Source organism: Miniopterus schreibersii (genome assembly GCF_964146895.1).
Source record: "Miniopterus schreibersii genome assembly, chromosome: 11".
Taxonomy (NCBI): Eukaryota; Metazoa; Chordata; class Mammalia; order Chiroptera; family Miniopteridae; genus Miniopterus; species Miniopterus schreibersii.
The window spans coordinates 15,118,899-15,135,929 of record NC_138111.1 but is presented as its reverse complement, the minus strand read 5'-3'; the positions used below and the strand labels follow the sequence as shown (position 1 = coordinate 15,135,929).

The following is a 17,031-nucleotide window of genomic DNA, read 5'->3' as shown; positions in this document are numbered from 1 at the left end:
GATCCTAGGTCAATGCTCAACCACTGAGTCACGCCCAGCTGGACAAAATAAAAATTTCTTAATCAAATTCTTCAGCAGGTTGACATCAGAGTAAACATTACTGCCATTTACTGTAACAGAAGTAACTCTTTAATAATAGTTGGAAACTGATATTTAATAACTAAGCTAAAGGTATGCACTATTGATCAAGAAATTGTTTTGACTAATTTACTTTTTAAGAATATAACTAGTTATAAAGCCCTAGAAGGGTCTAATTTCAGATACTTGAATTTCTGTTACTTTTATGTCAGTGTTCCATTCTAGGACCCTGAATTTCCCTATCATCCTGTCCTATTTCCACCCCGTCTCTTTTCTGTATTCCAAGGGTTCTGACAAATACATATTTATCTGCCTCCATCTTCAACTTGGTCTCTCCAGTACTTATGGCCTTTTATTAATGCACCCTTTTTTCTACTGTGGCCTTCACATCCCTCTTCTGGTGGATTGGTTCTCCCCTCTCAGCCCAAAATCAAGTCCACATGCACACCCCAGTCCTCCTCTAATTATGACTCAGGGTCAGGGTGTGTGCCACTCCCCTGGCCTGATGGCTTTCCTGTGTGATTCAGGAGCCTTTTCCTACAGGATCCAGTGGATCCAGGCATCTGCTCTTTCTCCCGACAACCTCCCCCAAACATGTTACTACTACATATTTATCTTAAATGACTCCTCTAAATTATAAGGTTCTTTGAGAACAGCAAATTGTTCTAATCATTTAAAGGCTCCCTGGTATTGTCTGTAGCCATGAATTTTCATTAAAATCACCAAAAGTCCCAACTTCCAAATCACAAATCATTTTTAAGTGTGTTCAGAGACGTACTGATTAATGATTCTGTTCCAGCAGGTTCAAAAACAGTTAAAAACAGTTTATTCTCATTTTTGTTTGCTTGTTTGTTTGTTGTGTGTGCTAGCATCCAACTTCAGAGGTACCTCGGAATATAAGCGCCTAGTAGCATGTGCCAGGTGAGTGCATTTCCACAAAGGGGACTGTAGACTCCAAAATCTCATGCTTGCCATTATATTATTTCTTTACATCTTTTTGAATTTTAAGATGGCCAGAAAATGCAAAGTTGTTCACTTGTTTAAATGTAGCACATAACAGGCATTCTTAAATAGCTATTTACTGTACAGGACAGCTTTGTTTTTTGCTTATATATAGTTTTTCCTCCAGTTTTTGGCCACCTTCTAATTCAAACACTATAATGTGTGTATATTATAGTGTTTCAGAAAGATAGAGATGTAATGTAACTATCAGGAAGAGAAAAAGAAAATGATTCTCTCCTAAGCAGCTCCTACTCTTTCATTTAGAAAGATCACATTCACCCAGCAAAATCCCTGGCCAGTATCAGCCAGTGGTTCTCAGCTCAGGCTGCACATTGAAGACAACTGGAGAGTTGTTAAACTATCCAGAAATCCAGCCTCACCCCCGGAGGTCGTGCTCATGGTAGCCAGGGTTCAGAGCCACTGATGCTGTACCCACTGCCGACTTAACTCGAGGCCTAAATTGGTCACTGTATTCGTTTCCTAATGCTGCCAGGTAACAATTTGCCTCACATTTACTACTTAACCCAAATGTATTATCTTACACTTCTGGAGTTCAGAAGTCCTATAATCAAGGTGTCCTCAGGGCTGCATTCCTCCCGGAGGCTCTAGGGGAGGATCCCCTTCCTGGTTCTAGAGGTCATTTTCCTCCATCTTCGAAGCCAGCAGCACTGCATCTTCTAATCTTTCTCTCTGACTCTGACTCCTGCTTCCATCATCACGTCTCCTTTTCTGACTCTCCTGTTTCTTTTCCTTGTAAAAGACCCATGTGAATTACATTGGGTCTGCCCAGATAATCCAAAATAATCTCCCTATCTCAAGATCTTTAATATAATCACATCTGCAAGTCCCTTTTGCTATGTAAGGTAACCAATTCACAGATTCAGGAGATCAGGACCTAGACATCTTTGGAGCCATTATTCTGCTTACCACACACACCATCCTAAAATGTTTATGAAAATGTAGGGTTCTGAAAATGTGCATGTATTCCTTAGAGATCACACAGAGTGAATCACTTGGTGGCAGAGCCAGGACTAGACCACAGGCTTCTTTACTCTTCTTTTCATCACCCCTCAGTATCTCCTGTTATGTTCTGTTTCTTTAACTCTTCCTATTTTCAATAACAGTGATTTCTATAGGCATTTTGCTGTTTTTACTTATAATCACACTTGATGTTAAAACACTCAGTATGGATAACTTAGAAATTCCATAGTGTTGTATTATTAAAGCTGAAAAGGGTTCTAGGGATGATGTAATCCCCTTCATTTAGAAACAAACAGGCTGAGACCTGAAGAGGTAAACTAACCTACCAAGTTCTCACAAAGTTAGAGGCAGAGCTGGGGCTTCAAACCTCAGACCCTGACACTCAGTCTAGTATCTAAACCACCTCCTTTAATCAATGAATCTTAAACCACTGACCTCAAGGAACAGCACATTATTTCTCACCTCCTCCTTCCCAGCTACTTCCTAGCTGTGTTTGTGGTCTCAGCCCAGTCACTGTCTTCTCGGGATTCCTTCACCAGCCAGCCTGCTCACAATCCCTCCTTCCTTCCTGGGCCAATTTCTGATCTCTGTTTCCCATCCCTCACCCTCCCTTATTGCCTAAGCTCTTTCCATTCAGTTAACCCTTCCCAGGCAGTTTCTTTCCTCCTGACTTCCATCCCTACTCTTGGGTACCTCTCTTCTGGGGAAGGGATGTGATCACAGTTGTCTTTAAATCCACAACACTTGTCATAGGGAGGTGTGAGCAAGCTAGTTGTGGGCAGAGCTAGAGTCAATGCACAGGACCCTACAGGGGGACACCTAGAGTGGGCATAAGAGGCACTCTCTGATAGTGGAGCTGGACACACTGCCATGAAGTGCTAAAGTGACCTTTGGTAAATCAGCTTACTTCTCTGGGCCTCTTCTGTAAAGGATATTGGATAATCTGATCTCAGACTGTCCTCCAGTTCTAATATTCCGCAGCTCTGCTATGTACAGGGTGGGGCAAAAGTAGATTTACATTTGTTTGTATGGCAAATAATACAATAATTAATAAATAATAGTACAAGAATAAACTCTGTGTGTTTTGTACGCACTACTGTAAACCTACTTTTGCCCTACCCTGTATAAAAAGGCTCTCATCAAAAACTCATTCATTTGAATTCATTTACAGCAGGCCTAACTCCAGATTGTTAATACACAAAAGAAAGCAAATAGAGATGTAATATTGAATATTCTATAGTTTGGTTTTTACACACTGGGGACAGAATGCTCAGAAAAGCCAAGTGGAATATGCTTTTGGCTCTGAGACGCTGCAGATACTTTGGATAAATTAGGAAAGTAACTGTGTAGTACTTATTCATGGGAGAAATTCTTTGCCTTCTAATATTCTCTCTCCTGATTAAAAAAATGTCAGCATACAGTTTCTGTGTTCAGAGCGTCTCTTTCGTGTATTTAGCTTTTTACAACCGCTGTTGCATTCATAAGAAAAGAAAAAAGGACTTTATTTCCTTCTCTTGGAACAAAATGCCTTTGGGAAAGAGTGCTGTCTTTGGCAGCAGGCAAAGGGCTTCTTGAAAGGAAGGTTTCTGTTCCACGGTTGAAACCATCACCATGGCAATCAGTCATCAAGGCTCCAGCAACTTTTCAGAGACACTTTCCACTCAGGAGGCCCTTTTCCACCCTGCTGACAGAGTATTTGCATCTCTGAGGAAGAGTTCTCTGCTTCTGGTGACACCCATCCAGTTAGGGACATGTCCAAATGCCATGTAACATTCCAAGTTGCTTTATATTTGGTTTAAATTGTTGATCTGGTGAAGAATGGAGTTTAATTTTTATAAGCCAGAAATTTTATTGTATTTTAAATTATTATGGTAAATATTACACCTAAACTTTGAATAGGGTCACTTTATATATGTTCTGTGAAGTGTGATTGGGGACAAGAGATCCTCTCCCAATACTTCCCATTTCATTGATAGTTATTCCTTTAGGTAAGATCAATTCATTTTCCTCCTTATAAAGCTGTTTTCCCAGTTTCTTCCTTTAATCCTGACTGCTCTTCCAAACTCCACTCTTATTTTCCTACCTGAGGAGTATATGTTTATTGATTTTAGGGAGAGAAAGAGAAACATCGATGTGAGAAACATCGATAGGTTCCCTCCCATATGCACCCCAACCAGGGATCGAAACCACAACCTAGGTATGAATCGAACTTACAGCCTTTTTGGTGTATGGGACAGTACTCCAACCAACTGAGCTACCCTGCCAGGATCCAAGCTCTACTCTTGTATGTCCACTACCTCTGAAGCATCTTGAGGTAGACCTGGAACCTGAAACTCAGTCTTTGCAGAACCACACTCACTCTGCCCCTGTCAGTCCTGGCCCACCAGCTTACCCTTTTTTAAATTGTCTAACTGCTTAAAACTTTGGAATTCTAAAGATAAATTTAAAACACACGTTTATACTTCTTCACAGCTAATTTTAGGAATAAGAAAACAAGCTCCAAAAAGGGAAGATGATTGTGAAAATCTCTCAGTAGAACTGGGATAAAACCCAAGTTTCCTGAATCCCCATTTCAGTGTTCTTTCCTCTCTTACTAGGAAAAAAAACAAAACCAAAAACAGCAAATCTTCCATTTCCCTCCCCCTTGCCTTCCTCCTTAGCTTCTCCACAAGCACAATTCCTAGACAAAGGATTGTCCTTCAAACATTTTTTTAAAATAAAGTGTCTGTTGTGGAAAATTTAGAAAATAGAGAAAAGCATGGAAAAGAGATAATCACGTATAATCTCACAATCCGGGGCGGGGGGGGGGCATTGCTAATATTTTAGCATATTTCCTTCAGTATTTTCCTGATCGTGCTTATTGAGTCTTTTTCCAATACACAACTGATTTTTTCTTTGAATATGCTCTGTCGGATAAAGAACTAAAACGAGAATCGGGAGCGACATATGCAGCTCTGAGGCAAACCAGTAATGTGACCTTCAGCCAAGTGCCTTACTCTCATCCTCAGTTTCCTCAACTGGTTAATTAAGAGCTTACACTGAATGGCTTCTATGACCTCTTCAGCTCTATTGAGATTATTGGTCAAGTGAGTAGAGTTAGCATAGATGACTAAAACGTCTTGCAACTTAAAATTCAGAGATTGCCATGCATATATTGTAGTGGAAATCCAACTTTGAAAATTAAAGCCTAGTAGGGAATATGGCCTCTTCTTAAAGATTCTTATCTATTTACTCCATTTTCTAATCTCTGATTATTTTAGCTACAAGCCCAGCAGACAAGAGTCATCATCTGGGTCCTCCCACACAGTGATGGATATCTTGTTGCCTACTGGAATCAGTGCAAACACAGAAGACTTAAGAGCCGTAAATATTTTTTAAATATTGTTATGAATTCTTGGTATTCTTTACTGTATTATTTCACAAAGACATTTCCTCTAATACATCACTTTCATAGAATCGCCCAGAATATTCTTTCCAAACCAACAATCTCCCCGAGTTTTTATTTTTCAGTGAAGTTGTTGCTGATGTGAATGGGTTTTTATGGCGTCATGAGGAAGGAATTGCAAAGGGCACACAAGTGGGGGAAGTTTAAGCGTAGCGGCATAACTTATTGGAGTGAAGGGACAGAATAAATCCTCGAGGGTGAGCAAACTCCAGCAGCAGCTGCTCCGAGATTCTTGATAATCCAGCATGTATTTTCCTGGTTTAAGGGACAAGCAGGCTGTCCTTCAAACGATGGGCTCTACGTCCCGGGCTTTCCCAGGCTTGTGTTGGGCCCTCCCCCTAGCCAATCCCTTTCCTGGATGTTCTGGGGTTCCGCACCGTTATCCAATCTGCTTCTTTTCCCAGGCTAGGCTCCTCCCCCTTCGTGTCGCCATTTTGGCTCCTGCTGCACATGCCCCAAAGTTCTGCCGCAGTCGTCGGGCTTCCGTGCCCGAGCTATCCTCTCCCCGCACCGCCTGGCTTCTACTGGGCATGGCCTAGGCACGTAGCTTGCCCGCTGTTTTCATCCTGCCCCAGTAGTCCCTGCTGGTGACCAGGAGCCAGTTCTTCCTGCCCGCTTTCGGGGGAGTCGGGCTTGATGTCCAGTTCCATTTGCTCCCTCCCCTTACTGACTAGCTGTCTACGCCCGCAAAGTGGGGACATACATATTTCCGTGGCACAAAAACTGTGGGTGCATGTGATAGCGTGCTCCAAGTTTCTCAAGAGAAGGAGCTGCTCTTCAACTTCTGTGAATAGGTGGCGTATATCACCGTGATCTAATATCTCCTTATTGGGTGAATGCATTTAAACCAAAGGATCATAAAATGAAATTCAAGCTTTTCCCTTTCCTCCCTTAGCTTGTGGAAGGGGTGGATCAACTATTAACTGATTATCAAATCAAAGATGGGCATGTTATTCTGCAACTGGATTCAGTAAGTTCCACCTCCCATCATTCTTTATTTACTATTACTGGTCAAAATGTACAAGCTAAAACATTATCAGTCTCTTTCCTTCCATAATTTCCTTAAACCTTGAATTTGCCAACAGATTCCTTCCAATGAGTTCGTTTGTATTCGATTTCGGATAGTTGAACTTTTTCAAGTTGGGTTTTTGAATCCTGCTACTTTCACGGTCTATGAATATCACAGACCAGGTAACCAACTCTACTCTGAAATTTCTTCCAAGGACTACTTTGTATTCATTACAGAACCTTTAGAAATCCACTAGAGGCTTGTAAATTTTATGCATTGCCTCTCCCAGGGCTCACTCTTCACAAAAGTCCCAACTTGCACGTGCAGACTACAGCATGACTTTGAGCAAATCATTTCACCTCTCTGTTTCTTCATTTTTAAAATAGCTGGATTAGATTGCTCCCAACTAAATTCTTTGCCTCAGGATTATCTTTGTTGCTCATTTTCATTGCACCTCTCCTTTTTAGAGAAGCCCACTTAGCTACAACTTCTTTAATTCTCCCAGAATCAACTTCTACTCCATCTATATTCTCATAACATTTTGCAGAGAGCTCTGTTAGAGTAGTTGTCACATTCACATTGCATGTCTTTCTCACCAGCCCCAGACAGAATGTGTCCCTAGTATCTAACACAGTATCAGGTACATAATGTGTATTGATAAATGTTGAATGAATGAACCCACATTTGATCACTCTGCCACTTCTGAGAATATTAAGTGATTGGAGAGCTCTCTGATTCACAAGACGGATGACTCCACTTTGGACAGTTCGCATTCTTAGAAAATTTTTAGAATGAACCAAACTCTGACACCCGTTCATTCTAGTTTTAACTTCTGAAATCACGTAGAACATACTTAGCCCCTCCTCCCCTTGAGAGATAAAATACACACACACACACACACATATGCACACACACTCCTTTTCTTCTCCAGCCTAGACAATTACAATTCTTTCAATAGACTCTCATGTAACATAATGTATTTCCTCTCATTCATGGAAACACCAAATATTTTCATTATAAGAAATGAATATTGAACAATAAAATTTCAAGCACAGAAGGGAAGATAATTTTGAGGATAGAAGGGCCTATGCCAGGACAAGCAATTCAAAATTTCACCTCCATGGGCCTTACCTACAAAAAGAAGGGTTTGGAATTAGTGATCTCTAAGACCCCATGGGTGAGATTCACAGAGTGGTAAATGTGTTCTACATTGATCAAGCCTCCTCTCCTAACCATGCTTTCATTGCCACAGAGAAAAAGTGCACCATCTTTTATGGCACATCCAATAGCCAACTTCAGAAAGTCTGCGAAGGAGCAGTGTGCAAATGTGTAGAAGGTAAACTTCATTGCAGCCACTCATAATCTGGGGCTGATCAAGGGGAAGCTGTTTGACAAACTGTGGTATCTTAGAAGTAGAAATGCAATCTCAGCTGATTGAAAGCTGATTCCTTGAGCACTGTAAAGCTACTTCTCAACACCTCCTGAACAACCTGATGTTCTACCACACAGAAGTGGAGAAACACCATCCAGATGATTGTTGGCTATCAGAGGGATAACATGATGTGAAATTCTTACTTTTCACCTGGTCTTTCTCATGTAATAGGACCACAACCTAAGAGAACAGAGGTTCCTCTTTCTTTCCCCTTGTCCTTCCCAGTTAGTGAATTCCCCATTCAGTCTTTTATAAATCCAAGGCAGCCTTCTTGGCCAAGAAAAAGACCCTGAACTCACAAATAATCAACTGACTTCATGAGGGTCTGGGTTGGGTTGGTTTTATTTTGTTTTTCCAAATCCTTAATATCTACACATTTCTTAGGTACTTGTTGCACCACTTGTATCTATAAGTCAGTGAAGTTATCATTTTATTCCTTCAGCATTGCATTCTAAGAATAAGTCTCATGTTCAAGATTTTGTTTTTATTTGTTTTTGCTTTATATATAATGTTTCACTTTATGGAAGAGGAGACAATAGATGAGTTTTAGGAATCTGGTACTTATAAGATTATACTAGATTGTCTCAGGGCTCATGGGCACTGTGTTTACTCCCATAGAGAGTGCTTCCTTACATTAACCGTTTACCATTTTTCACAAAATCCAGCTGACTGTGGACAGATGCAGCCAGAATTGGATCTGACAATCTCTGCAGATACTAGAAAAACAACAGCATGTAAACCAGAGATTGCATATGGTAAGTTCAAAAGTTCAATATATAGTTCCATTAAACATGACATTTTATCAATACATAATAAGTTAGGAAGATCAATAACTCTTTGTAGTGATTATGTGGATACAATAGTTCATGTATTCCTTTGAAGGAAAATGCCAGCAGTTTTCAGCATTAACATGCAAAGTTATTTATCCTTCAGCAAGAAACATGATTTTCATTAAAAATGATGGAAGTGATGTGAAGATACTTTACTCCTAAAGATACCATTGAATTAAAGGCACTGAAACATATTTAAAGAGAATTTTTGAGAAGCCTCAAAGGTATAAGATTTCACTACTTTCTGTATTCTTCCAGTCGATCGAACAGAGGCAGAGACACAGGTTGTTTTAGGGTTTGTGGGGTTTTTTTGAATCTCTTCAAAGACATGGTGAAAATATCAATACTAAATAATTTTTAATATATGTAGAATTTCAGTCCATGTTTGAGACTCTCGCATCCCCTTCTGGTTTTCCAGAGCTCAGTGCTAAATTAAATGCCCAAGTACAGTTGTAGTTTTATCTCAAGTTCCTCATAGAATTAGCTCCTTTATTTTTCTATCCATAGTTTCTAATGTTTATTTCTGGATTTTTTTAAGATAGAGAGCATGGTACACCATCTCAAATCTTTTCTTGATAATTGCTAGGGCATTATTTATTAATAAGAAATCAGTACAGTTGATTTGGTGCTAAGTGTTTACCAACTGCTTTTATATAGTTTCTCATAGGAGTCTCATAAGACACCTTTGAGGTAACAGAGGGTTCATCCTTATTTTACCAGTGAAGAAACTGAGGCTCGGGGAAATAAAATAATTTTCTCAAAGCCATGCAGGAAGTAAGTAGTAGAACTAGGAGCCATCCTGGTCTTCAGTATAATTTCCATTGTATTACACTGAATTCTCTTAATGGAAATACAGCCATCAGAATGAATTTTGTGTGGTTTATAGTCTTTCTTTCCTTCTAATTCATCTTGATTTTTTTTAAAAAAAGCTAAAATGTGGCCCAACTCAGCCAAGACCCACTGTAGTTTTTAAAATACATTGAGATTTAAAGAAAATACCATATTGTTTTAGCAAACAAAAATTTCATTAAATTATTTCTTCTATTTTAGAATGATTTAAATTTTAAATGTTAGAATCCTATTTAATACAGAGGATAAATGCAATCTGGATTTAATTTATTATATTAAAAAAAAACTTAGCTGGCTTTTTGGGAGACTATGGGTTTTTACTGGAATAACAGAATCCAAACAAAATAGTTTCCTCTCTCCACCTATGCCCACTGTAGATACATTGCTCATATTCACCATAAAGATTTATGAGCTTGAAACTCAGGACAGTGTTTATCTATTTTAAGCCACTAATTTAGAAGCCTTTGTTTTGCCACAATGTGTTCATTCTTCATCTATTATCTTTTCTTGAAAGTAATGAACTAAATCCAGATTGCATGTATTCTCTATGTTAAAATAGGTTTCTCATATCTAGCTATCTAGCTAGGATCTAAAAAATGTACAGACCTTTTGGGTCATTCAACCCCATCGTAAGCAAAAATAAAAGGATCTTTTTCTCAGGCCACATGGAAGGCATGGGTCCCTTCAAGCTGGTTGTTCTAGAACTGAGGTCAAACACGCCATGGATCAATGCTTGAGTGAAGAGAAACAGCATTGGGAGTAGCTTATGTCAGAGAGTTGCCAATCCAAGCAAAGATGAGTTAGAAAACAGAATCCTATCACAAACCAAAGATCAAAGCCAGTGGAGGTATCTGAGGAATGGAAACAAGAAAAGGATGCTCACAAGGCTGGCCTTAATGATGGATAATTGTGCAGAGAAGGAAGGAAGGGGCTCTTCAAAGTGCCCCTTGGGCATGACTCCACTAATCTCGCAGGATCAGAATCTGAACTTTATATCTAACAAAGTCTCATTTTGTTTGTTTTGTGTGCTCCTCTTTCAGCTTAACATTGTTCTTATCCTAGTCAGCCTGTTCTATAACAGTGGCCAGAACTAATGATTCTAAGTAGAATGAATCATTAGAGTAATGATCAATAAAATCAGACTGAGAGTATTTGGGAAAGCTTCTTGGAAGAAATAAGATTTACCTCAAGGTGCACATATGACCTTGCCATGCTTCATTTCTCATTTTTTCAACAAACTCTGGTTTCTGTGGACATGGCATTAGTGGTATTTAGCATCAACATATTGTTGTCTTCTTTTTTACCAGCTTATAAAGTTAGTATCACATCCTTCACTGAAGAAAATGTTTTTATCAAGTACACTGCAACCCTCCTGGATGTCTACAAAGCTGGTGAGAATTCACTCATTCATTTTTCTATTCAACAAATATTTAGTACTTACTATGTGCCAGGCATTTTATTAGACATGGAGGATACAACTTCAACAACACAGCCAGTTACTCTCTTCATAAAGCTTATATTCTATTTAAGGAGACACATTTTTAAAGAAATGAAATTAAACAATTATAAAAAAAACTGTTCTGTTTGTAAAGTATGTTAAGAAACTTTTGCCTACATTTTTATCTTTTCATCCTGGGTGTTCATTTTTAATATATGTAAATTTTAAATTTATATAAATTTCAAAACACCACACACTTAACAACTTACACAAGAATTGATGCACACTAACAATAAACCAAAATAAAAACAAAACTATTTAGAATTAAGGGCAACTATGTACTTCAAGGATAATAATAAATTGGTGTTTCTCCTAAAACACAGGGTGCTTAGAGTAGGTGAGGATATAAATGATAAAAAGATTAGTGATTGTTGAAGTTGAGGTTAATTAAGTATCCTCTTCTCCTGAATAGGCTTGAAATTTTCCATAACAAAAGGTTTTAAAAAATAATGGTAAGGCACCACACAGCCACACTGCTAATCATGACAGGGACTGAATTGACAAATAGTGCTGAGAATGTTGTTTATATATTGCTGCAACAGGAAGTCGTCGGAAAAGCCTAAGAAAATTAGCTTAAACTAATGTGTGTACACTAGAATTTGTATTACTAATTAAAGTTGATCATTGACACAGTTACTATTGTATTCTATTTACCAACATGTTCAGAAGTTTTTCAGGATTTAATAATTAGGATGACATTGCCAGAGTTTGACAACTAACTGGAGATCAGTCCTGAGTATATAGCAATGAATTAGACCCAGTCCCTGCCTCAAGAAGTTCCCAGCTGAGCTGAGGAGACAGATATGTGGAGTAAAACATTGTGGTAGAAGTTCAAGTATAATGGGAGTAGGGGGAAGACAATATGTAAAGTTTTCCAAGTCTTCTATATGTCTTCCACTTTTCTACAAAATTTCCCCTTGCCAGCTACCAAATACTTTTTAATTTTGCTATACAACATATGGAGATAAATATTGTTCAACTAGAAAGAGGTTCTTTTAATTCCTGGTTCTACAAGAGTAATAATAACAAGCAGATTTATAGTGCTTACTGTATATATAGTTCTAAACACTTTTCATATATCAACCCATTTATTTGCACAACAGTTCTACAAAGTAGGCTTTGTTGTCATGCCCATTTTTCAGATGAGGGTGCTGAGCCCTTACACAAAGAGCATAAATCATTTGTCTAGGGCCACACAGCCAGGAAGTGGCAGAGCTGGAGTATAACCCAAACACCCGAGTCTGAAGCCTTAACCATGTGGACACTGTTGCTCTACAATAGCCATTAGCCTCTCTATATAAATTTACACTCACTAATAAATATCCATGAGGGACTGGAATGCTTAAGAGAGTTTATAATTGTGACACTGTAACATGAATGTGATAACTTTACTTGTATGCCTCTCAGGTGAAGCTGCTGCTGAGAAAGACTCTGAAATCACCTTCATTAAAAAGGCAACCTGTGTTAATGCTGACCTGCGAAAAGGAAGCCAGTATTTAATTATGGGTAAAGAAGCTCTCCAGATAAAACACAATTTCAGTATCAAGTAAGTCACTACTATTTTGGATTCTCTGATCTTCCCTCCAAAATTGTAATTTATTTTTAAATACACTACATGTTTTTTATGTGTCCTGCTGTTAACCAACAAACCATTAGGAGCATAAATGAAATAATATGAGTTTAAAACAAAGAACTATTTAAAACCATTAGGTCAGCTGAGGACTCACTGACAGATAAACTGAGGGCCTGGGTCTGAAGATGAATCTGAGTGTGTTCATCCGAACCCCCTATACCACATCTGCTCCCCCAATAAGTTCTCGGGCTATTCTGTTTGTAAAGAAAAATGTTTATGCATTTTATTATCATTTTAAAAAAATAGACATTGAAACAGATGTCATTGCTGCCTTTAACTGCGAGAGCACCAAGCAACTTCACAACCTTCAGGGGCCTGCTGACCTTCCCACAGGGAGGCGAGTCCAGAAGAGTTTGGCTGACAGCCTGACTGACCCCTGGGGACCTGAACAGCCTGAGCTCAATCAAATTCAGCTCTCCTCTATCTATGGCCATCATCACAAACGCTTCGTTTTCATTTTTTCTTGGCAGGTACATCTATCCTTTAGATTCCTCCACCTGGATTGAATATTGGCCTAAAGACACAACGTGTCCATCATGCCAAGCATTTTTAGCTAATTTAGATGAGTTTGCTGAAGACATCTTTTTAAACGGCTGTGAAAATGCCTGAAAAAGTTCATCTGTGTACAGTTTTCAGTATGGATTCCTGTTGTTGAAATTTCTTTCTCCCTTTTGTTTTTTTTTTAAACGTTCACAGCTGGTCTTATTTGGAAAGCTCACTTAGAATTAGTGGCACTTGCTTTTATTAGAGAAAGATTTTAAGAGCTGTAACTTTCTGAAATAATATGGCCTTGGGGGCATGGAGACAGATACTCATTCCAAGGTTATTGGACACCAGAAGCAATAAATTGGAACGTCTCCTAAAACCTACCACTCAGGAATGTTTACTGGGGACAAAAGAATAGCCCATTGAAATGTAGTATCTTACAAAAACATGGCCTTAGCTTAAAAGAAAATACCAAGGAACAGAAAACTGATCATTAAAGCCTGACTTTGCTTTCAAAATGTGTGGAAAAGCATGTTATTTTATGCTAGGTCAACTTCACCCACACAAAGACAGGCAAATTGAAAGTGGTAGAGAAGGCAGCAGTAGAGACCTGAGAAGGCCTAACCTCGGAGCCCTAGGAGCCCTCCGCAAACTGAGAAGGTAGGAGAGTTTGTTCTTGCCCCTCCCCTTCTGTTGCCCTCTCCTTACCCCTTTTCGGGTCCCTCTACTCCTTTCCCCTCCCTCCCAGCACACACGTTTCCCCAGGCACTCACTCTTGCCAATAATTCCTCTCCTGGAAGACAGGCCCCTGTGCAGCAATCTAGTGAAAAGAAACTGTGGTGTAATTAGGAGACCTTTGTTCTAGCCCCAGCTAGGTGTCTGAGCCTCTGTTTGAGGTTTATAAAAGAGGATTTATAACAGGAGGCTCATTTTTAAATGACATTTTTCAGCACATTAGAGCTCTCATATATATTCCCATTTAATGTCTCAAGCATCTCACAAGATACAGGAATTATTATTATCCTCATTTTACAGATGAGGACATGGAGGCTCAGAAAGATGAAGCAATTTTCCCAGCCCAGTAAGGGCAGAGTTGGTGACCCATCTCAAGGCTCTCTCTCAGTATAAGCACACCCCTCCTCCACATCACTGCACCACCACAGTGCTTGTCAGGTTTCACTTTCTAAGACGAAGGCAGGATGCAGTTGGAGTTTCTCAGACATGTATAGTTTAACCAGCCCCACTGAAATATCGCCAAGAAAATATGAAGATAAACTCTGGATATAACAGAAACAGTGACTAAAATGCATTCCCTTTTTGAAAAATCTGCATTTTACCAGTTAGGTAAAACTGCAGGAAGCCTTGCAGTGTGCCCTGTAAGTAATACTAAGATTTTCCACTTCCAGGAACTAAGGATTTATTTTTGTTAATGTCAAAGCTCACATCGTAGGCCCTCCCTTGGCAAAAACAGCCAACATGTCCAATACACCCAAACTCTCTGCCAGTAAGGGGTGAGGGCCCCTCCAGAGCAGGCCTGAAGTGTCTCCCGTCACCTTCTTTCTGATGCAGGGTGGAGGGGACCACTGCAGTGCTCTAGGGCACCAGAGTCTATACTGTTGGGTTGCCTTCTACCTGAGCACTGTGGCAATAGGTTGGGCCACAGTGGCTGAATTCACCCACAATGCAGCTGAGCTTTCAAACATCAAAGCAGGCCTTTGTGAGTTAGCCTGGTGCCATTTAAAAATCCGCCAGCTCCTCTTCAGCTAATTCCTATGCATTTAAATATACTTCCTCAGTGAGGCTTTTGTGTTCCTCCAAACAGGCTAGGGCCCTTACTCAACCCTGCACTTCTCTTCCAAGGTACTTGCAATTATTTACTTAATATATTGCTTAGTATGCAGCTTCTGGCTCCACTGTAAGCTCCATGTGGGCAAAGTGTGGGTCCATTCTGTTCACCACTATCTCCTGCGCCTGGTACAATGCTGGAAACATTACAGGGACTCAGTAAGTGTTTGTGGATTCCCCAGTAAGTGTGATTTTCCAAGGTCTAGTCCTGATTTTTCCCCTGGCAGGGATTTGGGACAAGCCTCTTCATCTCATTGGTGGCAGATAAAACAAGGGAGTTGAAAACACTAATATCTTTTTTATTTTTAGTTCTAGGAAGATATTTTATAATTGTGAAACAGAAAACAAAACTGCATGGCATGTAAGCATCCAAATGTTGGGTATGGATTTCTTTCTGTGAGTGTGAAAGGAACCCAGAGCAATGAGTGATTGAGTGAGCTGGGGGAGCTTCTGGAGGCTTCCTGGAGACAAATGGGCAGGATTTGTGTAGAGACAGGTGGGAAAAGCGTAAGGCAGGTTTTGCCTGGGGGTCAAGAGAGTGGTTTAGGTGGTATAGATGAACACTGTTCATTTTAATAGCTATATATTTTAATATGTATAGACAGTTCCTGACTTGTGATGGTTTGACTTACGATTTTTCAGCTTTACAATGGTGCAGAAGTGATACACATTCAGTAGAAACCATACTTTGAATGTTGGTCTTTTCCCAGGCTAGTGATATGTGTCATAATACTTTCTCATGATGCTGGACAGCAGCAGCAAGCCACAGCTATGTCAGCCACATGATCATATGGGTGAACAACCAATATTATACAGTGCACTGTGTTGCCAGAGTTTTTTGGATATTGTGTTCTAAGCATGGTCAAGATAGGTTAGGCTTAGTAAACTATGATGTTCGTTAGGGTAGGTATATTAATTACATTTTTTACTTACAATAATTTCAACATATGGTGCGTTTATCGAGACGTAACCCTCATCATAAGTTGAGGAGCACCTTTATTAGAAAAAGCGTAAGTAGCACATAAGAGCCAAGATATACAATTTTTTTAAAAATAAATTTATTTGTCATAAATTAAGTTTAAGGAAAAGTTTTTGGTTTGTTTTTTTGTTAATCCTCACCTGAGGATATTTTTTTCCATTGCTTTTCCTCAGCTCCAATTTCTCTTGCCTTAGCATCAACCCCTCTTCCATCTGCCCCTGACAACACCAACAGAAAACACACACTCCAACCAAACTCTATTTCTAAATTATATGCTCAGTCCCCTAAAAAGCAAAATTCCAAATTTGATTTAAAGTTCAACCTTTTCTCCCACCCAGTGCTTGTTGCAAGTGGGACCCCCTATAGCAGATATGGACAGCTGCCTCTCCCCACACCTCCCTCCCCAGTTTGCTGTGACTTCTGACTTCTCCAGGGCTAGAGGGGTGGGGTAGTGAGGAGAGGCAGAAGAAAGGGGAGTAGGAGAGCTCTTACCTGACGAATACTATTGTAAGAAGGCTTTAGAGATGACTCTGTGGGGGAGTATGCATGGAATTCTCAGACAGTCTCCCAGGCTCTGAGGACTGCTCACCCGTATGTGGGTGTCACACTACCTTATATCCCATTGACTCCTTCTGCAGCCCTAGGAAGTCAGTGGTCCCTGGACCTTGGGCTTCCCTTTCTGGAATGCTGTCTTTGGGCCTTCATATGGCTGCCCCTTCTTGTCATGGGAATCTCAGCCTAAATGTCATCTTATTTAGTGACATTTGAAGGACCTTCCCTGACCACCCAATCTAGAGCAGCCACTCAGTTCTCTGAGACCTTCAGTTTTCTGCAGAGAATTTAGTAAAATTGTTACTTTTCTCATTTATGTGGGTATGTATTGTCTTTCTCCCCAATTATAATCCCCAGGAGGGACCTTGTTTATCTTTATTACACCATCTAGAACTGTGTCTGGCACATAGGA

The 17,031-nt window shown here is 39.7% G+C and overlaps 1 protein-coding gene across 1 annotated transcript in view; it reads left to right on the top strand.

Moving 5' to 3' along the window:
• The window catches only part of C5 (complement C5), a 75,111-nt gene extending 61,353 nt beyond the window's left edge, over window positions 1-13,758 (top strand). Inside the window, exons 33-41 of the mRNA XM_081152380.1 lie at window positions 948-999; window positions 5,322-5,424; window positions 6,402-6,476; window positions 6,592-6,697; window positions 7,768-7,851; window positions 8,613-8,702; window positions 10,934-11,017; window positions 12,532-12,670; window positions 13,228-13,758. Coding sequence (XP_081008506.1) covers window positions 948-999; window positions 5,322-5,424; window positions 6,402-6,476; window positions 6,592-6,697; window positions 7,768-7,851; window positions 8,613-8,702; window positions 10,934-11,017; window positions 12,532-12,670; window positions 13,228-13,366 — 872 coding nt within the window. The 3' untranslated portion in view covers window positions 13,367-13,758. The remainder of the gene's footprint in view (window positions 1-947; window positions 1,000-5,321; window positions 5,425-6,401; window positions 6,477-6,591; window positions 6,698-7,767; window positions 7,852-8,612; window positions 8,703-10,933; window positions 11,018-12,531; window positions 12,671-13,227) is intronic.
• Window positions 13,759-17,031: the final 3,273 nt, after the last annotated feature.